The sequence below is a fragment of the Onthophagus taurus genome, chromosome 6 (assembly GCF_036711975.1).
Source record: "Onthophagus taurus isolate NC chromosome 6, IU_Otau_3.0, whole genome shotgun sequence".
Classification (NCBI taxonomy): Eukaryota; Metazoa; Arthropoda; class Insecta; order Coleoptera; family Scarabaeidae; genus Onthophagus; species Onthophagus taurus.
Window position 1 is genome coordinate 4,291,185 of NC_091971.1, and position 23,250 is coordinate 4,314,434.

General features: G+C 32.3%; 2 protein-coding genes across 3 annotated transcripts; both read left to right on the top strand.

Moving 5' to 3' along the window:
- The first annotated feature begins 1,750 nt into the window (after window positions 1-1,750).
- Window positions 1,751-12,847, top strand: LOC111414990 (origin recognition complex subunit 3). The gene is made up of 8 exons (XM_023046463.2): window positions 1,751-2,023; window positions 2,075-2,239; window positions 2,290-2,741; window positions 4,916-5,189; window positions 5,261-5,890; window positions 7,944-8,174; window positions 8,232-8,425; window positions 12,675-12,847. The coding sequence occupies exons 1-8, from the start codon at window positions 1,997-1,999 to the stop codon at window positions 12,775-12,777; spliced, it is 2,076 nt and encodes a 691-aa protein (XP_022902231.2). The 5' UTR covers window positions 1,751-1,996; the 3' UTR covers window positions 12,778-12,847.
- An 85-nt stretch (window positions 12,848-12,932) lies between these two features.
- LOC111414989 (T-box transcription factor T-A-like) lies at window positions 12,933-23,222 on the top strand. Of its 2 annotated transcripts, none has more exons than XM_071196379.1 (5): window positions 12,933-14,840; window positions 18,764-18,940; window positions 21,791-22,323; window positions 22,378-22,620; window positions 22,673-23,222. In XM_071196379.1, exons 2-5 carry the CDS (start codon window positions 18,780-18,782, stop codon window positions 23,158-23,160), a joined length of 1,425 nt encoding a protein of 474 aa, XP_071052480.1. In that variant the 5' UTR covers window positions 12,933-14,840; window positions 18,764-18,779; the 3' UTR covers window positions 23,161-23,222. The 2 variants fall into 2 exon arrangements, with proteins under 2 accessions (XP_071052480.1, XP_022902230.1); XM_023046462.2 differs by having other exon boundaries at window positions 12,933-13,792.
- The last annotated feature ends 28 nt before the right edge of the window (window positions 23,223-23,250 follow it).

Below are 23,250 nucleotides of genomic sequence, written 5' to 3' on the forward strand. Positions count from 1 at the left end.
TGCTCAAGGCTTATTTGCGGAAACAGCCTATATAGATACTGACATTATACCAGGAAACATTATAAATCATAAGCTGGAATACGTGGGAAGCAGAAATGATGTGGGAGGAAAAAATGAGTGGGCTGAAGAGACAGAAATGAGGACAAGAGCAAGAAAAAAATAAGGGATTAAAGATCAAAACGTGCCAAGGTATTCCAGCCTCTAGAGGAATGTATATGAGGAAAGGGGTAGGAGACTCATAGATGAGTTTCAATCCGATATTACCTAATCACACTAAATTTTAGGCTTCTGATCAGCAGATTTGCCCCGGCTTCTCTTTGTCTCCCGAAACTCTCTTCCTTGTCATCTCGGCCAAAAAGTTCCCCTGCTTCATCGAGTTCGACCTGGTCACTATTTGTTTCTTCCAAGTATGAATTCCCTTCTTTGTTGTCACTTCCTTGATTAACTCTAAAGAAACACTCAATTCCGCCAATCTTATTCTCTTTTTCAAAAATATTAATTAATGAGGTAAAGAAATTCAAATACTGAAGAAAGTTCCTGACAAAATCAGAATCAAATTTTCTAGAAAAACTTCGTTGTTGATTTTTTTTGAAAGATGAAGAAATTCTTTTAGAGGTTCCGTTTAGTAGCAGATTTGATTTTGAAAGAGTGTTTTTTATTTAGGCGGTAAGGAAGAAGTAGAATATGTGAAAACGTTAGGAAAGCGACAAAGAGCGGCTCCCGCTAACGCGGTGTGAAGTTGCAAAAACTACTTTCTGCTAAACAAGGTTAGACTGAACGAGGAGGCCTAAGCGGCTAAGTTCAACGGCGTACGTTGTGCCACTTACCTGCACTTGGCAGAGAAAAGAAGAGTAACTTACGTCGTTCGTTCGACGGCGAATAGAATTGAACTCACCGATGCCATTGAACTCAAAAGTTCGCAACTCACGATCAACTCGATCTACAAAAAAAATGCTAGAAACTATATCTATAGGATTTTTACTATTTTAGTGTTATTTCTTTACTTTTAGTACTATTTTGTTTTGTTTAATGGGATACTCTTAATTTTTATGTATATCTCTAAGAATTGAAGATTCTTCTTCAAAAGATATCTGATTATAATTTCAGAAACTAAATCTGTTGTTTTAACTCTTCTTATTTAATGTGTTAAATGTCAAATAGTTATAGTTTATAGCAATAAGTTTTAAACAAAAACTGTGAGTGAACGACCCGAAAAATATTATCGAACGTTTCGTTCGGTTGTGGTAAGCAACTTGAGAGGGTCGATGTACTCCGGTTAACGGCAAATTCGCGAGTTCACTTTCGAACCACGAAATCCGAGGCCATGGCCCACCTGATTGTGACCTCCGTAAACCATTCCCTCTTATTACACGGAAATAATTTTACACATTTCAATCGGTTAGTTTCATATCGATCAAAAAAATCTACCAATAATTAAGTAATTCATTAAAATAAGAAATTTATCAAAAATTTGCTTCAATCTCGTTAAAATTTTATTTATAAATTCTAATTTTATTTATTTCTCTTTAAAATTATTAAAATACATCGTTTTATAAGAATTTATTTTAAACTCAAAAATAAATTTGAAAATTATTAATTTTAAAAATTTTTTGTTGCCATCTTTAGGAATTTTATAAAAGTAATCAGAACTTTGACTGTTCAGCAATAGATGTCGTTAAAAAATTCATTTAAAAAAAAACAATTTTGATATTATAATAAAAAAAATGCATTTTAAAGCAAATTTAATTATTTTTCGTACTAATTTTTGTAAATCAAATTAAATTCGTTGAATTTCAAATTACAAGATTAATATAACCATCAAATCAATCATCAACCACAAGATGTCGCTACAATTTCAAGAATTTTCCGTCACTTTTAAACTGATGTTTACCATAACCTCAATCTTTAAATTCATCATCACAACATCAAAAAATTCGTTATTTATTTACTTGTTACCATTTAACGGAATTGTTTAATTATAATTATACCAACAACAATGGAATCAACAGTCTCTGTATCTAAGGTAAAACTAAATTTTACTTGAAAATTTTTGTTAAAATTTTATGTATTCCAGGGTGTTTTTGTATTTAAAAATAAGTTAAAATCATTTAAAGATACAGGAAAAGTCCCAAAGAGGGGTAGAAAAAAAGGTACAGCCCTGAATTTTAACATTTTCAATAATGAGCCTTGGTATCGATCATATTTAGATCTCTGGCAAACAATGGAAAAGAAGATACATGTAAGAAAATCATCATTAATGGAATAAATATTAAAATTGATTAATTGTAGAAGTTACAAACTGAGATGTCTTTATCAATATTTGATGATTTAACACATTACATAGCAAATAGCTATGATAATAAAAACGTTACTGAAATACCCACCGCAGCTTTACTTACCGGTGTGAATATGCCTGATCATGAAGCACAATTTAGTGCTTTAATTAGGAAAATGAAAGAAAATCCACTTTTACATGTCGCTTGTTTACGTTCTGAAGATGGTCAAACTATCAAAAATCTTATAGAAAATATGATGCATCAATTTGTTAATGGAACAGGTTATAGTTCAGAAGAGGATGATTTTGAAGATAATGATATTAAAATAAAAAAGATTAATTATACATTTGCAGGGTTAAAAGCTTGGTATGATTCAGAAAGAAGAGAAGCACTTTTTGTTGTTATTATTCCAGATTTTGAAAGTTTTAAAAACAAGGTTTTACATGAATTTATTTTAATAGTTAGGTAGGTATTATTTATTATAATTGGACCGCGTTATGCATCACTTGACTAAGCAACAAATGAATAATTTTGAGAAAAACGATTATACAGGGTGTGATTTTGTACTTTTAAACTGGTTTTTATTTTATATAGAATTTAAGTTTAACCAATTTCGGCCCTTGGCCATCTTCAGAAACTCTACAAATAGATTAAGATCAAGATTATCATTAAAGATTAAAAAGTTGTAATATGTAATTAAGGATGTAGTGTTACAAGTTTACAGGTTAAAATTTAAGAACGCTCTTTTTTAATAAAAGAAATATTAAGAAACTTGGGAAAAATTCAAGAATCATCATGTGGCTTAAAAATCGACGATTTTTTTTAATCAATGTGAAATGACCCAAAAAACACGTTAAAAAAGTGCGGAAAAGTGACTAACACTAGATTAACTTCAGTTATAAAACGTCTATTATATGATAACTAACTTCAGGTTTAAAATGTCAACCTCAATTTTGACATATTTATAATCTTTATTAAAAATGCTTTAAAATGAGTACAAACACGACATATTTATCTTCAATATTAATGAAGTTATGGTCAACTTCCGGTTAAGAATGTCAACGTCAATTGATACGTTTAATTGAAATATTACTCGAGATATAAGCAACTTCCGGTTTAAAATGTCAATGTCATTTTGACATATTCTTAATTTTTATAAAATGTCTTAATATTTGTCACAAAAACAAAAATATAATTAAAAAAAATAAAAAATTAAGGTTGGTATTACTATTTAAAAATTAAATTGCTATCTTCCTTGTTGCTAACTTAGGGTTTAATGTTTTTTATTCTAATTTTTCTGTTTTTTGTGATAAGTGCGTCATCTTTGGACTCATTTTAAAACTTTTTAATGAAGATGACAAATATGTCAAAATTGACGTTGACGTTACAAACCGGAAGTGATTGTATTTTGTATTTCCATTAATATTAAAGTTAAATATGTCGAGTTTGGACTCATTTTAAAGGATTTTTTATGAAGTTGACAAATATGTCAAAATTAAATGTTGAAAGTTCGAACTTTTTGGTTTTTTGAGATAAATGCGTCAAGTTTGGACTCTCTTTAAAGGTTATTTTATGAAGATTACGAATATAATAATAAAATTAAAGTTGACATTGACAAGTGAAAGTGTTTTTGACGACTAAACCCGAATGTTTCTAGTTCTAGATCTTGTGTCTTGTGTTAGTACTAGTGATAGTGCTGGTGTAAAACTAGAACTAACACTAAACAAATAGTATTTTAGGTCTTTCGGTATTCTGCATTTTTTCTAAGATAAGTTACACCTTTACATACCAGACAGCATGAAAATCTTTAAAAACGATAAAATGTCGCTTAGTCAAGTGACGTATAACGCTGTCCAATTCAATATTGTTATTGTATACAGGGTGTTTCATTTAAAACTCCCAGGCCAAGTATCTCTGGAATGGAGTGAGATGTCTTAGTTTTGTGACTTCAGCTCTTAACCATTATTATTTATTATACAAAAATAAAACTGTGCAACTTTCCTTATTAACTTTGATTTCAATGCTTAGTAGATTCGAAGATATTTAACGTTAAAGAAAAATAGAATTGAAATAAAATTATTCATATAAACCAATAAGGTGGTCTCAACATTATTTTTTAACATAAATAACAAAACTATTTAACAAAATAAGAAACAGAATCACATTTTAGGTTACCAAATAAATTTTTCACCATAATAGTAATTGGAACAACAAAAAAAACTTATAACAACTGAAAATTACTTCTATTTTCATTCGAATCGTCTTACCAATTCAACTTTACATATTTTCACAGCACTATTTGTACCAATCCATCGTTCTGGAAACTTGCAGTTCAAGTACTGAGTCACAGGCATTATCTCTGCGTTATGTGGAGGTGCACCATCTTGTTGAAACCACGTCGGTTTTTTTAATGCTTCCAGCAAAAGATTCAACAGTTCAGGATGGTTGTTCTGTATAAACTCCAGGTGACTTGTTGAATAAAAGGTTGTTTGATTATTTGTTTCCAACTAAGATTGTCTTAAGACCAATATCGATTTAGCAACAACTTCTTCCAAAACTACAATATCTCAACTCATTCCAGAGATACTTGGCTTGGGAGTTTTAAGTGAAACTGTATACATTATTTATTTATTTTTTAGTTCATATTTAAACATATTACCGTTCGCCTTTGTGTTTGGAATTGCAACGTCTTTAACGGTTTTACATAAAACATTACCGTACCACGTCTCATCAAAGATTAATATCCAATTTTTTAATTCTCAAACATCCTCTGCTTATTTAAATAGCATTTTGGAAAACGTTTTGTTTTCCGAAGATTGCCCCTTCCAACTCGGAGGCAACATATTTAATTTATTTGTTGATATTTTTTTGTTTTACGATTTATCTGTGAGTGGGTTTATTCAAAAATACAAGGTTAATATTTTTATTGATACCATTTTTGAACTAAAACTAGAACTAACATTATTTATTTATTTATTTTTTAGTATGCAATGTTGGAACATTTTAGTTTTGGAAATGCGATGACTTTGTGTACAAATTACAAAAAATTAAAAACCATATTAAAAGATTTTGATCATGAATCGTGTGAAAATGCGAGACGAATCTTATCATTCCGGAAAATGGTCGAAAAAGAATCCCCAGAGAATCAAATTAAATTATTAACGGACGACGATTATTTTAAGGAGTCCCTTAAAAACGAGATACAAAACGTTATTCGGTATTTACATCTTTATCATTTACTTTTAAAGTGTTTGTTTGCGTTAACAAAGAGTTTACCGAAACAACCTTTAGGAAAAGAGATTCGAGAACTTTATTGCATGGCAAGTTCGGTGAATATAACAAAAACGGATCAATATAAAGAAGCTTTTCAATTGTTACAATTTCAATCGAAAGTTGAATTAATGGGAAATATAACGAAGATATGTGAAATTATTGAAGTTGCGACCACAAAATCAACTTTAAATCGTGATTTTTTACGCAAAGTTGTGGATGATCTTTATGATATTTTTGAAAACGATGATGAAACAATGAGTGTTGAGCACAACGATAGTTTTGAAACAAAAATGAATAATCTGAAAATAAATAGTTGTACGGATCGGAATAAATTTAAAAATGTAAGTCATAATTCAAATTACAAGATTAATAACTGCTATTTGTAGGTATTGTAGCAAATTGATCATCAACCGCAAGATGTCGCTACAATTTCCTTAACCTCAATCTCCTTTAAATTCATCACAACATCAAAAAATTGGTTGTTTATTTATAATATATTAGTGTTGGGTGCTGCGTTTGAGTAGAATCGCGTGTTTATGGCACAGAAACGCGTCATCACATCTACTTATGAATAAAAATATATTATTATTATAATAAATTAGGGTTTACATCATAAAACAAAAAGTTGAGAATGGTATTAAATTCTAAATCTACATTGTAGGTAAATTTGAGGTTGGGTTATTGAGTTCTTAATGTTCCTTGCTGAACATCGGCCTCCCTCAAGGACAGTAGAATCTTAAAGGGACTACTACATCCTTTGTTCTTTTGTAATCCAGAAAATGACGTCACTTAAACGACACCTTCATTCGCTTAAAGTTATTTACTATAAATCGTTTGTTCAAATTTATAGGGTTTACTTAATCTGACAAAGACTGATAAATAAAATACAATTTTTATTTATATAAAGTAACAAAATTTATTACAAAATTGTATACATTTAAATGTCATCTTGTTTCGAAATAATAGTAATAAGAAATTCTTTTTCTTTCTGTAACTTTTTAATAATCTCTTCTTGAAGATTTTTTTCCGACATCCAAAAATTTAAACCTTCAAATTGTTTTAATTCCTTATCGTATTGATCGACCAACGCCGCACATTTTTGAGGATAGAGTTTGGTAAATTGTTTGTATAAAGTTGTTAATTTCGAAGCTGTTTCCGCGGCGTCTTTTCTAATCTGTTTAATCTTCGAATTATTTTCAGCCCGTAAAGCCATCAAATCCTTTTCCATAGCCTCAAAACTTCTCGTTGTTAATTTCACTTTCGTAACTGATTTAACTAAATTATTATTTTCAGCCTTCATGGTTGAGAGTTGCGCATCAAAATCAGCTCTCATATCCTTGTAACTAGGTGAATTTATATCACCAAGTATATTATTTGAATCTTTTTTTGCAGTAACTAATTTTTGCAAAAATTTAGATGCCTCGGTAGTTCCAAGTTGGGAATTATTTTTCTTATTAGGTGATTTTAAATCTTTCTCTTGTTTACTTGGTGCCGAACTGTTAAGTGATTCATTTTTTTGCTCCTCAATTTCCAATTGGTGCGCCTCCAAAACGTTTTCTAAGTCATCAATTTTTTCGTGAGCATCTTTCAACTCTCTTTTAAGTGTTGCCATTTGGGACACATCTTGTTTATGTTGAAGTCTTAACCCATGCAATTCTTTTTTGAGTAATTCATCCACCACAAAGCTATAAGGACTTGAAGGTTTCTCTTCGTAAGCAGATTGCAAATTTCTTACCGCCTCTAATTGTTTCGTTAAATCTTCGTTTTTCTCCGTTAATTCTTTGTTGCGTTTTTTAAGCTCCGCTGAAGATTGTTTACGCCTATTTTGTTCTTCTTTTAAAGACTTTCTTGTTGCATTCAACTCGTTTGTTTTAGCTTTTAACGCTTTAGTTAATATTATAATTTCTTTTTCTAGTTTTGATTCAGACGTTGAGAGCTCCATTTTTATTCTTATCAATTGATGAGTTTATCTATATTTAGCTGCATCTGACACAAAGTAGGAATTATAAAGGTGGGGGAACTACCAAAAAAATTAATAACAGAATCGAGAATTTAACGCAATTACATTTCGATTTTGTACTATTTTTGTTGAGGTTTATAAATTTGTATTTATTGTATAAAATATGATTCAAAAATGTGTTATTTACAAGATTATAACGGTATAAATCATCCTCTTGATTTAGTAACATTTCTTATTAATCAGTTTTACAATTGAGTAAAGTAATCAAGGTCAATTTAGGACCTTTTTTTTTGTCTGTGGTAAATATATCAATTTTTGTCCCATCTATTGGTGAGCAGCTGAACTACGCAAAATTATGAACGTTTTAATTTATAAATTAAATTCGTTACTTTATAAACGACACCATAATCGTAATAATAATCGTTTTATTTTAGGAATTAATGGAATTAGCATCAACAAGGCAACCTTTAAATAAATTTGAAGCCCAAAAAACTAAATTATTAACTTATCTATCAAGCGTTTTCTCTGAACATCTTTACGAGCCGACTAAAAATTATTTCCATGAAATATTTTTCTTTTATAATTCCTCTATTGAGCAGCAAATAGTTGGTACTCATCGAACGGCTTTACACACGGCTCTAAATGATCCGTTTCAATATCTGCAGGTAAAAAATTAATTAAAAAAGAATTGAATTAGATGATTAATTAATAAAAAATTGTAGTGTGATTGTTGTGAATTAAGACATGACTCTTCAATCGAAAAAACGATGCCTGATATTTGTATAGCATATAAATTACATTTGGAATATGGGAAAATGATTAATTTGTACGATTGGTTGCAAGCATTTGTTTCGGTTGTAAATCCAGTTCATTTGGATGACGCTGAAGCTGATCAACAAATCAGTCCACAGTTACAGTAAGTAAAATTGAAGAAATTTATTTATTATTTATACAGTGGACGTCAAAAAGTTTGCAACGCCCAGTTTTTTTTTGTTCCATTGTATTATTTAAACTGGTTATCATATTGTGGCGCCTCGGCTTTGATTAATGAAACTGAGGTTGCTTCAGGTCGAGGTTCAGTTAAAACATTAAAAAATAGTGACCCCGACGTGATTTCTTGACACTACTATTTTCCTTTACTGTTTTATTTGCAAGTTGTTTATGTGGCGCTCTACCTCTTGTAGATTTCAGATATCAAAAAATAATTTCCACGAAAGAAACTTAACTACAAATATCGTTTCTAAGAAACTTTTGACGGTTATTTAGGTATTTAAACTGAATTGATGATGTCTTTTACATGTTGATAAAGCCCAAAATCAAAATTTATAGAAACTGGAAGCTAACTTATTCTCTGTAAATAATCTTTATTCATACGGCGCACTTTGTAATTATTGCCTCCATCTACTTTCATAGTTTCTACAAGTGAATGGATGGTGATTTTGCGAAAAGCCCGATGCCGGTTATCCGGCATATCTATCCGGCCATTATGGTTATAATTTCTGGTACATTTCTGAAGTGATACCCTACATTGCCACATTATTGCGATATTTGAATAAAAATGAAATTAATAAGAAAGCTGATAAGATATGTCAACTTATTTGGATCCAAGATACAAAATGAACTTTTTTGATGCTGATTTAACTAATGAAGCAACTCTAAAAAGAGGATACTTTAATAAATAATTGCGATATTTCCACAAGGATCCTTCAAGAAATAAATTTTATAGCGAATTTTGAAAGTTATCATTGAAAATTTTATCAAAACTTCAAATATTGTTTTCACAAAAACTAAAAGTTATTTTTCAAAACGGGTTGATTCATTGGAAAGAGGACGCTTTCATTAACACTTTGGGAAATTTTCATACTCATATTCCAAGAAATGGATTTTATACGAATTTTTAAAATTTAATCGGCGAAAATTGCAAAATTCGAAAAAATTGTCGATCATTTCAAAAATTTATTTCTCAACAAGTGAAAGTGATTTTTCAAAACGGCTTTTTGCATTAAAAAGAGGATACTTTAATTAATAATTGGTGATATTTCCACAAGGATCCTTCAAGAAATTAATTTTATAGCGAATTTTGAAAATTATCGATGAAATTGCAACATTGAAAATTTTATTAAAACTTCAAATATTGTTTTCTCAAAAACTAAAAGTTATTTTTCAAAACGTGTTGGCTCATTGGAAAGAGGACACTTTTATTAACACTTTGGGAAATTTTCATACTCATATTCCAAGAAATGGATTTTATACGAATTTTTAAAATTTAATCGGCGAAAATTGCAAAATTCGAAAAAATTTCGATCATTTCAAAAATTTATTTCTCAAGAATTGAAAGTGATTTTTCAAAACGGCTTTTTGCATTAAAAAGAGGATACTTTAATTAATAATTGGTGATATTTCCACAAGGATCCTTAAAGAAATTAATTTTATAGCGAATTTTGAAAATTATCGATGAAAATTGCTACATCGAAAATTTTATCAAAACTTCAAATATTGTTTTCTCAAAAACTAAAAGTTATTTTTCAAAACGGGTTGATTCATTGGAAAGAGGACGCTTTCATTAACACTTTGGGAGATTTTCATACTCATATTCCAAGAACTGGATTTTATACGAATTTTTTAAATTTAATCGGCAAAATTGCAAAATTCGAAAAAATTTCGATCATTTCAAAAATTTTTTTCTCAAGAATTGAAAGTAATTTTTTAAAACGGCTTTTTGCATTAAAAAGAGGATACTTTAATTAATAATTGGTGATATTTCCTGAAGGATCCTTCAAGAAATTAATTTTATAGCGAATTTTGAAAATTATCGATGAAAATTGCTACATCGAAAATTTTATCAAAATTTCAAATATTGTTTTCTCAAAAACTAAAAGCTATTTTTCAAAGCGGGTTGGTTCATTGGAAAGAAGACACTCTTATTAACACTTTGGGAAATTGTCATACTCATATTCCAAGAAATGGATTTTATACGAATTTTTAAAACTTAATCGGCGAAAATAGCAAAATTCGATTATTTCAAAAATTTATTTCTCAACAACTAAAAGTGATTTTTCAAAACTGCTTTTTGTATTAAAAAGAGGATACTTTAATTAATAATCAAAAGTGATAATAGCGATAGTTCTGTTAGTAATGAATGTGATGATGAATTACAAGCGAAGAGAAGGAAACTAAACGAAACTGCAACAAGAGATTTTATATATAGTATTGGGATTGTTACAATGAGGTTGCTAATGATAAATAAAGTTGTATTCAATGAAAAAAGTCCTATTGGGGTTGAACTTGATTATTATCTGCAGTGTTCAACACCTAAAAGAGATATTAATTCCTGTGATTGGTAGAGTACTAAGTAGAAAATGGCCGAATACCGGATAGTTGCCGGATATCCGTTCCACCACTAGTTTCTACCATAAATTGTTGGTGCAAAAGGAAAACCTTATTCAAAGTAACTCAATTCGGAGAAGGCTTTTTCAACAGCAAGAATTAATTCGTCTACAGTGACTGACATAACATTTTGATTTTGAACCTAGTTCTATTTGAAGCTTCATTAAACTCATTGTCACCAGGAAAAATGTGTGGTTTAGCGTTGTCTTGCTGGGTCCAAATTGTTTGGCGACGACCGGATCTTGGCCATTTTGCTTGAATTTCGGGCAAAAATTTTCCAATAATCATGTTCTTATACTCTAGTGACTCTATTCTCTAATGACGTTAGAACCACTTTTGTTTCAATGGTCCCAGCTGTCCGATTTTTACTGCTCCGTTTAGCAGTTTCTAAAAAGACAAAAGACCAAATGCCAAGTTTTCTATCGAAGTTCTTGTTTTCAGAATGATTCCAACGTGGACGAGCTACAGAACATTATTTTTGTGAGAAAACGCTTACTTTTGCAGGTCCTGTGTGATTCCTCTGCGCCTTCAACTAGGTAATACGTCTCAGGTGTTTTTGTGAGGTAAAACCATTTTTCGTCTACATATCATACATATCGATGAATTCGGGAGCTTTTGCATTTCGGAAACTTAAGCATTGACAGACAACATACCAGTCTATCAATTTTATTGCCGTCTATGAGGAAAGGCTTGACTGCATTTGAGTGCCGTCATAATACTCCTGATTTCAGTCTATTATGAACCGTAGATTTTGGTACGTTCATATAAGAAGCCTACGAACGAATAGCGACTTTATTAGCGCCGCCTCAATATTTCTCGGCTTTCGACCAACGTATCCTTTTTTCCGTGATTTACATCCGCAACTTCAGCACCATCGACTAACGATTTTCGGGCTTGATGCCAAATTCGGCTTACAGCTTTTATGGAAATGTTAAATTTCTTCAGTCATCTTAATTGAGCCTTGTTTCAGTTTGCTATTCTTACTCAGTTCCAGTAACGCATGATAAACGACTTGCCCTCTCCCATTATTTTCTTAAACCGGATCTTTATGTGAGGTCTTGAAAAGTCACGTTTTTTGGATTAAAAACTTATACTGTAGGAAAAATTACAAAACTTTTTAATGGCAGTGAAAAACTTAACCTTTAGTAAGTGTTTTCAAAACGACAACTGACATTTAAAAGCAAGGCCACCTTTTCTTAATTTTTGAAATAAATCTTGGTTGAAAAAATATATAATGTATAAAAAGTAATACATTTTTTTTAATAATCCAAAGCGCATATAGGCGCTACACCTCTTTTAATCCAGTGGGATTGTGGTTGGTCTGAGGGAACCTCAATTGCTTCTTCAATCCTAGGTTGTTGATAATGTTCCAGCTTTTATTAGCGTTTTATAAGTAGGACATTCATATCTTCCTTTGGCCATTGTGTGGTGTTCTTCTGGTAACAACCAAATATAAGGCATATCTATTAAATAAGTTAATAAAAAAATTGATGTTAAGTAAAAACATTTTTGTACTTGTATATAATTTATTGTATAATTTATAGATACTTATTTCTGGACGGAGGCAGTATTATATATGTATAAACCGATCATCATGTTGTAGCGCCTCGGCTTTAGTTAACCAGAAACTGTTCATCATTGTAGTATATTAGCGAAAAAAGTAGTGATAATGATCATCTTTTATAACGCCTGATTATAATATCTGAGTCATCAAAGCAAGAGATATGCTCAGACCTCATAGTCATAATAACAAAATTAATTGATTTTCTTTTTTCCAGGGCAAGATTTACACAAGCAGTTGCGGAATTGGAATTTTTGGGATTCGTTAAAAGCTCTAAACGCAAAGCTGACCATGTACAAAGATTAACGTGGGGTGGCTAAAATATTAAAACAATTACAACTTTTAATATTTCTACAGAAAACTTAAAAAATAATAAATTTTTTCTTCGCATTTTATTACTTTACGATAGCAATAATTGTATCCCACTTTCATTTTCGTTTATTTGTTCGAAAATATTTTAAATAAGGTTTTCTCCTTTTCGTACCTACTTTTACGACAACTTAACCTTTTCGATCGCCAAAAAAAATCGACCACACACAAAACTTTGAATATCAAAAAAATAAACCAAACCTTTTTGTTGTATTTACAATTTCAACAAAAAAAATAATGATTAAAATTGCGTCTTGGTTTAAAAATGGCCGCCGCATACCTCGAACCGGTTTGAGTCGCGTTTCATTTTTTTTTTGTTATTTCTTTTTTTTTTTTGTTCGTTTGGCTTCCCGCGCGTCTCTTGTTTTCCCTTAATGTGAAACGCACACAGAGCAGGCCGAGAATATATCGAACGGCGCGTAGCCAGGCGCTAATTGGTCGAACAAATACCGCCGAACAGAAATCATAGGCGTCCGTGACGACGACGACGCGGTATTTCTCAATCCGCAGCGCCACGCATCGGCCGCATTTCGAAACCGCGCGTTAATTATTGAACAACGCGCTCGCGCGTGACGTCGACGCGCCTGCGTTGATTCAAATCACACAGATTTCTTCCTAAATGTCCAACGTCATGAATTTTAGATGATAACGTCATATCATTATTCGTAATATGAAATTTTTTTTTGTTATTAACACTTAAATTTAAATGTGTGTGAGTTTTATTTCTTATTTTTTCTTTAACAATGGTGTTCGTTGTTCTAGATATTAGAGTAGCACATATTTGCCTAAGGCGCGGAGAGAAGTCGTAATGGCAACCGAAGAAGAGACGTTATGCAAACCGAGAAGTCGATGGCCTTCTTCGGTGGGACTGTTATTGCCGATGGAGGAAAATCTGAGTGTTTATACATAGAGATTTAAGAGAACGATGTGGGATGGATGAATAGATGGATGGAAGACGCGCGTTGGGTATGTGACGAAACCGAACTATAAAACACATCTTGCGGGATCAAAGGGGACCGCCTTCACTGTTTTGGTGCAATAAAGACATTAAAAACAAGTGCTTCTGATACCTGGGCACAGAACAACCGCTTTTACTGCTCGCCGTCCCGTGGGCATCGGCTCATTTTATTATTATTACGATGGGCGTACGTCGACAAAAAATGCCGAACAGTTTTTATTTTTAGGGTATACTACATTGATAACCTAGGATTTCCGTGTTTAGTAAATTTAAACTTTTTCACAACCAAAATTATTTCATAAAATTAACTACTTCTAAGTATAGAAGAGATTTAAATACAAGAACGAAACATATCTTTGTACTTTGTATCCATACGTCACGACCATGTGACACCATTTTTTCATTAAAAAAATACATAGTTGTTGAAACGTCACCGATATTTGAGGATTTAATATATTCCAAATTTTTTAAACAAACAGACCTCCAACGAGATTTAATTGAATTGGCGTTTGCACATTTTTTGTGTACAAACAGAGCAATGTTACGCTTCTCACTTTGTAAATATAAAAAAAGTTTTTAGTTTAGAGTCGTTCAAAAAAAATTAATACACAATACACAGATTTTATCTCTTTATTTGATAGAAAAAAATCAAATTACAAATAATAAAGTAATACAAAAAGTAATAGTTACGTGGAGTTTTTGGTACCAATCTCTGCCAGGAGAAGCGTTCAGGAGTGAAGCGGGCAAATTCTTGACCAATGGGAGATCGATGGGAGGGACTCTGAACGTCCCCAAGACTGGTTGTACTCCTAAGGATTTAGTCATCCGACGATAATATGTTAAGATCCGTGAAAATGGAAGTAGTACTTAACGGTTTAGTGTGAAATAATGACAAATAATATATAATAAACGGTTAATTCACAAAATACTAACTAGGAGTGCTTATTGAAAGGACAACATACAACCGTGATTGACAACATCAAATCAATCAGGAGGAGGATTAATTTTTTTTTAATTTTAACTTTTCGGATTTTAATTTCTACTTATTAAATTAAGGTAAGAATACTACAACTGTAACTTTCAATATATTCACATCATGATTGTAAAAATCAAAAATCTTTTTTCAAAACTTATTTTTTAATGTACCATACAACGTAGAAGTCAACGAAAATGTTTACAGAAGGCATTATCCGTTCCGATTACGGATGCATATGGCGTACCAAGACGAAATTTAACGATATTTGCGCAGACCAACGCAAACAAAACTCGCTCTACTCCTTACTTTAACTAATAAAGGAGTCGATTGGTTGAAACCATTCTCAAGTTCACGTTTCCTATCTCTTCTTAACGGTATTGGTCATTAGCAGACTTAAAACTATACTCACAAAATGTTTTTGAAAAAAAAAAGTTTTCTCGTCTTACTTTATATTGATATCTCCACTTCTGTAATAAGAAAATTTTAATAAATTCGAACGATTTTTTTTTCCATCGGTCAAATAGAAGCAACTTTTAATTTTAATAATTAAATTAAATCACTAATTGTAGAAACAACATGAGTCGGCAATATTAAAATTTAGATAATCTATTTTTACCTCACAGAAATGAATATGCAAAATAAAAATTCGATTGGAATACTTTATAGTATGCGGTGTGTCTTGCATAGTATTGGATTTGTATGGGAGCAACGTCCAAAAGAACGCAGATTGTTGCAATAATTCAATAACCTGTAATTACCCCGGAAAATTTCTAGGACTTAGTACTTGGTCCCTTACTCTATGTATTGGATATTAATGACTTGCTTAATTATAACATTATGGGCCCTTACACGTTCTTATTTGTAGATGATAATGGTCTGTACTGATTTTGGATGAGATCCGTACTACTCATAATCAAATGTCCAAAAACATAAGTCATCAATGTTTTTATGATATGATAAAAATGCTATTACTACCAAACAACAAATAGGTATTCCGACCAAATTAATAAAACAACAAATCGATGCGCTCGATATTACACTACGTTGTCCATATTTCCTTCAATATCTGATTTTCTCAACATATTTATTTATTATTTATTTATCATTTATTGCCACAGACAAAAATACAAAATTACATAAGATACACTTAACTTAAACAGTATCAGCAAATGGATCATTTTATCGCACAAGCGATCTCTGCCAAATGACCCAACAGAACAAACAAAATAAAAATAGTATTTGCTGAATATGGCAAGTAGTGACAATTAGATATTATTAACATCACCAAATAAGATTAAGCAAGAAAAGAAAAACAAAGAGAAAAATAAAGAAAAGACACAAAAAGAGAGATAGAGAGCGACTAAAAGAAACTAAAAGAATCTGCCGGATATCAGTTGCCAACAAGTGAGAGCAGTTGAAGAGAGGAAAAAAAGAGAAAGACAAAGAACAAAGAATCAGGAAACAGCCAGTTGAAGGGCAAGCAAGTGGCTCTTTAAAACATGTCTAAAATTAGTAATTCTAGAAATATTACGAATTTCAGAAGGCAGTCCATTCCACAGCGCAATCGACTATACTGTAAATGATCTATGATAAATTTCAGTGCTATGAACGGGAAATGTAAGAATAGTATCAGAACGTGAACGAGTAGCGAGCTCATGAGTTGATAATTGCTGGATTATCTCATATTCTCCATGATGAATCAACATCTTCCTGTATATCCCTAAACATCGTACTTGATATATCCAAGCATCATCCCTGATACTTTTTTCGTCTTTCAACATAAAGCTACACTTTCACAAAAAGTGTATTTCTTTTTAAATTTTGAGTCGTAGATCTAAAAAATTGATAGCTGCTGATTACAGAGCTTATCTGAGTTTTATTCAGGCAGATGTGTTGGGGAAACCAAAAAAGATATGATCGTTTGTTAATAGCAAAAAGGGTTATGCTCATCCGGCATGCCAACCTCAATGACTTCCTTTGATGGAACCATAGTTGACTCGTGTCCTGCGATTTCTTGTTCTTTCTCGGATTACTTCTCCTCTGTTTTTGTAGGTGGCACAATCAACAGCTTAGTGGTTGCCTAAGACTCTGGAGTTTTGTCGTGATTTTCCGCTAATGCTCTTCTTAGTCAGGAATATCTTAGTCTTTCTATTTCTCACTCTACAATCAATGAACAACATCGTTTCCTGTCTGAGCGATCGTTGGAGTCTAATCTGTTGTCCTATGTAAACTTTATTCATTCTGCTTTAAACGAGGATACTCAGATTGACGCAATCTACACCGACTTAGGAGTAGCCTTCGACAAAATCGATCATACTATTTTTGTACAGAAACTTTTCTCCTTTGATATTTCAGATGGTCTTGTTCATTGGATTATGTATGTCGTATTTATCTAATAGAAGTCAGGCGGTCAGGATTGGTAGCTTTATATCTGGTTACAAACCTATCACATTCGGTGTGCCTCATGGCAGTCATCTTGGACCCTTATTATTTGTTATGTACATAAACGATATTTCTTGTTGTTTTAAATTTTCTAAGTTTTTACTCTATGCCGACGAGAATACCTATAATACCTATCTGGTATTTCACAAGATTATACCTAATATCTTCTAATATCGTTTCTGACCATTCCAACCTTAATGAATGTGTAAATGACAGTCGTACTTTAACGATAAGATTTTATTTATGTTTTTCATTATTTTACATTTTTAATCACCATTAAAACGGTTAGAATAAAGGTTGGAAGAAAATAATATGATAAAGAGAAAACATAAAATCGTATAACGTGGTTTCCTGAGGATGGCATTAACACGCCGAAACCGGTAGAAATTGAAAAACATAAATAAAATCTTTCATCGTTAAAGTACGACTGTCATTTATACATTCATTAACACACACAATGATAAAAGGGAATCAAAACACAAATATTCTCAACATTATTTATGCCATCCTTCAACATCGTCACTAACATCTCTCATATATATAGCTTTCCTAATCATCTTTCCAGTCATCCATCAAGATTCCCCTTGATATTTCTTAATATCATACTTGATATATCTCATCATCATCTTTGATATCACTTAATGCAGTCCCTGATATTTTAGATGATCACCCCTGGTGTTCTCTAACATATCTCAACAAAATTCGTCTTTTCTCTTTAATATCTACTAATATCGTCATTGAGATATCTAATTATTGTTCTTGGTGTCTTTCAACGTGCACCATCCAATACATCATTGTCTTCTACAACATCTTCATTACTCAACATCATCTTCGATATTTCTTAACATCATTCAGAAAACCACCCAGAAGGCTTCATCTTAAGTCTGAATTAATATCTACCATTATAACTCTGAAATTTGACTGAAAATATTTAATTCTGCCATAATTTTTATATGATTATTTGGATACACAAAAACACCAGGAAATATAATCTCCTCCACAAATTTTCATCTCCAGACTAAATCACGTAACCATTCCAATTAGAATCATTTAACCGTCGCAACCTGTTTATCTTTCTATTTCTAGTAATTTTAATAAAAACCTTTCCAACCACAATCAAATCGTCATATCATCAAATCATCACACAAATAAATTTGTAAACAAACTTAGATTGGCGACTACCAATTAGCGCATTTCGTAGACTACGTAACGAAACCCGAAAAATGATGAAAAGTGTTAACAGTTCAAGTACGCGAAACGTTCCCGCTGTCTGTTAACAGAGTGTTAATTATGAACCGACGGCGAAAACCGTTTCTAAAATAGTTTTTTTTTTCCTATTCGGTTTATCGAAGAAGGTTGGTCGTGAAAACGTAACGATATCGGTACCGCCTAATACGAAATCATTAAAAAAAAACCCTAAAGTAAACACGGAAAGAATAAAGAGAAAGAAATAAACGTGAAACGGTTGTTTTTTGTTGAGTCGCGCGCGTTCGAGATAATATGTGTATTATTGGTGGTAATAACAAGGAGACGAAGAGACAATTGAGATTATTTTTTTCAGCGATATTTGGCGGATTATGGCTCAGCATATTTTGTCGGCCGTCGAGTCTGAAATTTCTTCGGTTAAATCCAAGGGGGACTCCACCGAACGGGATTTATGCGTTACATTGGATGATCGAGAACTTTGGGTGCGGTTTCAGTGTTTTACCAACGAGATGATTGTTACAAAAAGTGGAAGGTAAGTTATTATTTAATTCTATATTTATATACTTTTAACAAGATGATGTTAAGTAATTAATTATACCAACAAAAAAATTTAACATATAGTGTTCGCCAAAAAGATAGCAACATTCTCTTTTTTTTTTTTTGATTTTATTGCACCTTTGCTTAATCAGATAAAATTGTACACTTCTTATTGTAACTTAAATCGATGCCTCTTGATTGAACCTCAGCCGCAAGCGATCTCGGCTTAATTAATCAAAAGATCTACAACTTCAGTTGATACAGCCGAGGCGCTACAATATGATGATTAGTTTCATGTTAATGAATTTCACTTAAGATGCAACTGTTACTTCTAGTTTTAATTGTTATACAGCACTAGATCAAGAACTAGAATTATTTTAGTTCTTCTCAAATGTTTCTAGGTCTAATGTTAGTTCTAGTGACAATGCAAGTGCAAAACTAGAACTAACACTATACCTAGAACTAGAATCATTTGGGTTTAGTCGCACGTCTCTAAAGACGGCTAGTTAGTCCTGCATAGTAGCAGTGCTAGTATAAAACTAGAGCTAATACTATACCTAGAACTAGAATCATTCGGGTTTAGCCGTCTTTAGAGACGTGCGGCTAAACCCCAATGATTCTAGTTCTAGGTTTAGTGTTAGTTCTAGTGATAGTGCAACACTAGACCGAGAACTAGAAACATTCGGATTTGGCCGTACGTCTCTCAAAATGGCTAAACCCAAATGACTCCAGTTCTAGGTCTAATGTTAGTTCTAGTGATAATGCAAGTGCAAAACTAGAACTGACACTATACCTAGAACTAGAATCATTCGGGTTTAGCCGTCTTTAGAGACGTGCGGCTAAACCCCAATGATTTTAGTTCTAGGTTTAGTGTTAGTTCTAGTGATAGTGCAACATTAGACCGAGAACTAGAAACATTCGGATCTGGCCGTACGTCTCTCAAAATGGCTAAACCCAAATGACTCCAGTTCTAGGTCTAATGTTAGTTCTAGTGACAATGCAAGTGCAAAACTAGAACTGACACTATACCTAGAACTAGAATCATTCGGGTTTAGCCGCACGTCTCTAAAGACGGCTAAACCCAAATGATTCTAGTTCTAGGTATAATGTTAGTCCTGCATAGTAACAGTGCTAGTATAAAACTAGAACCAACACTATACCTAGAACTAGAATCATTCGGGTTTAGCCGTCTTTAGAGACGTGCGGCTAAACCCCAATGATTCTAGTTCTAGGTTTAGTGTTAGTTCTAGTGATAGTGCAACACTAGACCGAGAACTAGAAACATTCGGATTTGGCCGTACGTCTCTCAAAATGGCTAAACTCAAATGACTCCAGTTCTAGGTCTAATGTTAGTTCTAGTGACAATGCAAGTGCAAAACTAGAACTGACACTATACCTAGAACTAGAATCATTCGGGTTTAGCCGTCTTTAGAGACGTGCGGCTAAACCCAAATGATTCTAGTTCTAGGTATAATGTTAGTCCTGCATAGTAACAGTGCTAGTATAAAACTAGAACCAACACTATACCTAGAACTAGAATCATTCGGGTTTAGCCGTCTTTAGAGACGTGCGGCTAAACCCAAATGATTCTAGTTTTAGGTCTAGTGTTAGTTCTAGTGATAGTGCAATACTAGAATTAACACTAGACCTAGTTCTAGGTATAGTGTTAGTTCTAGTTTTGCACTTGCATTGTCACTAGAACTAACACTAAACCTAGAACTAGAATAGTGCAATACTAGAATTAACACTAGACCTAGTTCTAGGTATAGTGTTAGTTCTAGTTTTGCACTTGCATTGTCACTAGAACTAACACTAAACCTAGAACTAGAATCATTGGGGTTTAGCCGCACGTCTCTAAAGACGGCTAAACCCGAATGATTCTAGTTCCAGGTCTTGTGTTAGTTCTAGTTTTATTTGTTATTCAGTGCTAAATTGTTGTATATTTTTATTGAACCAAAAGTAGAAGCTGTTTGAAATTTCGTACATTAAAATTACTCATTTCCTTCCTCGTATTAATCCGACTTTACTTTACTGGGTATAAATAAATTGATTCCGAATTAAATGCGGCAAAAACCTCCCATTTTAAATGAACCTGTATCTAAAATACTTAAGATGTAACTGTTAGTTCTAGTTTTAATTGTTGTACAGCGCTAGACCAAGAGGTAGAATCATTGAGGTTTAGTCGTCTTAAGAGACATACGGCTAAATCCAAATATTTCTAGTTCTAATGTTAGTTCTAGTGACAGTGCAAGTGTAAAACTAGCCATATTTAGAGACGTGCGAAACCAAAGAAAAGAAGGTGTTGCTATCTTTTTGGCGGACACTGTATAATATTAATAATTTAAAGATTTGTATTCTAAAGATTTTATATAAAGCCAATAATTTCTAAATAACGAGAGCTTTTGTAGTAAAAGAATCCACAACAATACTTTTAAAAAGATGAAATTTTAGTAAGAAACGCGGTTAAGGTTAACTATTTAAAGAAACAGGTAAGTTTTGAAAAGAAACCTTTACCCTATTTTTATGATGGGTTATTGGTACATCCTCAATAAAGTGTTATAAACGTTGACAATGTTTTCAAGAATATCCAACAAAAAAATACTGATTGAGGTTCGAACCTTATTATTCCTTTTTATGACACCAACCAAAACAAATTTTCGTTCTTTTAGTGCTTAAAAATTTTAATTTTCGATTGTAACAACTTAAAAATTATTCTTTTTTCCTTGTCGTTTTACCCACGCGTGAAATAAAGTTTTATTACTTTATTAATTTATTCATCACTTTCTAAATTTATTGCATGTTTTTAGCTTGAAATTATTTATAAATTTATTAATTTTTTTTTCAGACGAATGTTTCCAGTTGTAAAAGTGTCGGTATCCGGTTTAGATCCAAAAGCAATGTACACAGTTCTTTTAGAATTCGTTCAAATAGACCCACATCGATGGAAATACGTGAACGGGGAATGGGTACCAGGCGGAAAGGCGGAAGTACCACCATCAAACCCTATTTACATCCATCCAGAATCGCCGAATTTCGGAGCGCATTGGATGAAAGAACCTATTTCGTTCGCGAAAGTTAAACTGACCAATAAGTGTAACGGTAACGGACAGATTATGTTGAATTCATTGCACAAATACGAACCTAGGGTGCATTTGGTGAGGGTTGGTACTGAACAACGAAGAGTGATGACGTTTCCGTTTCCTGAAACACAATTTATCGCCGTTACAGCTTATCAAAACGAAGAAGTTACTTCGTTAAAAATTAAATATAATCCTTTTGCGAAAGCGTTTTTAGATGCTAAAGAAAGACCTGAAGGGATTTATAGCCAGAGGGAGTATAGCCCTCCTTATAGTCAACAACAATCTCAATATACTCAATGTAAGTTATTTAAACATTAATTATTTTAACAAAAATAATTTTTATTATTTTTAGACGGTTCTTGGTTCCTTCCTCACCAACCGATTTATCCATCAGCAACAGCCACCGTGCAATTATCAACGGATAGATACTCATCCCCCACAATAAGAAACGGGAGATATCCTACTGTAACAGGAACTGTTCAGTTAACATCTTGCGAAAGATTTCCGAGTGGATCAAATTTGCGAAATAACAGAGCATCTCCATATCCAACCATCCAACAAAGACCCAAATCTAGTTCTGTATCGCCACCTAATGGTAATTATTTCAAATTTTAATTACAACCAATCTTATCTTATTTTCTTTTCAGTGTATAACCCCCCAGATCACGTCCAACAATCACCAATTTACAGTAACACAAACACCACATCTTACACAAGCTGGTCATCATCACTCCAACCTCAATCCTCATCAGCAATGAGTCCCACAATAAACTGTTGGTCTTTAACTTCAAGTCCACCCCCTCCGCATCAAATTTCCGCGCAAACCACCCCGAATCAATCTCCAACTCACCCAGTTTATCATCAACCGATTACAAACCTTACAAATATATCTTATACAGGGTATTATAACCAAGATTTAACTTACGCTCATTATCAAGGACCAGAATACGTTCATATAGAAGGGTATTCGGCCCCCGTTGATGCTGAAAGACCTACAACGATTGTGTATCAAGAAGATGTGAGCATCGAGAAGGGGACTGAATATCAAGATAGTCAACAATCTCAGCCAGAATCTCCAGCTTCAAACTCAAGCACACCAAGACACGATACGTGGACGCCGCAAAGTCATATTTAATTAATTTTGATAAAATTTACATTGATATTAATCCTTTTTTTGTGAATATAGTATTCCAATAAGATTTATTTTTAATTTAATCCTTTAAAT

Excerpts from the sequence above, each read along its gene's own strand:
- LOC111414990 (XM_023046463.2), top strand. The coding sequence starts at position 1,997 with ATGGAATCAACAGTCTCTGTATCTAAG. Across the intron at positions 2,240-2,289 it reads CAATGGAAAAGAAGATACAT|AAGTTACAAACTGAGATGTC; the intron begins GTAAGAAAATCA and ends GATTAATTGTAG. Across the intron at positions 5,190-5,260 it reads GGTTTATTCAAAAATACAAG|TATGCAATGTTGGAACATTT; the intron begins GTTAATATTTTT and ends TTTATTTTTTAG.
- LOC111414989 (XM_071196379.1), top strand. The coding sequence starts at position 18,780 with ATGGCTCAGCATATTTTGTCGGCCGTCGAGTCTGAAATTTCTTCGGTT. Across the intron at positions 18,941-21,790 it reads ATTGTTACAAAAAGTGGAAG|ACGAATGTTTCCAGTTGTAA; the intron begins GTAAGTTATTAT and ends TTTTTTTTTCAG. Across the intron at positions 22,621-22,672 it reads TTCTGTATCGCCACCTAATG|TGTATAACCCCCCAGATCAC; the intron begins GTAATTATTTCA and ends TTTTCTTTTCAG.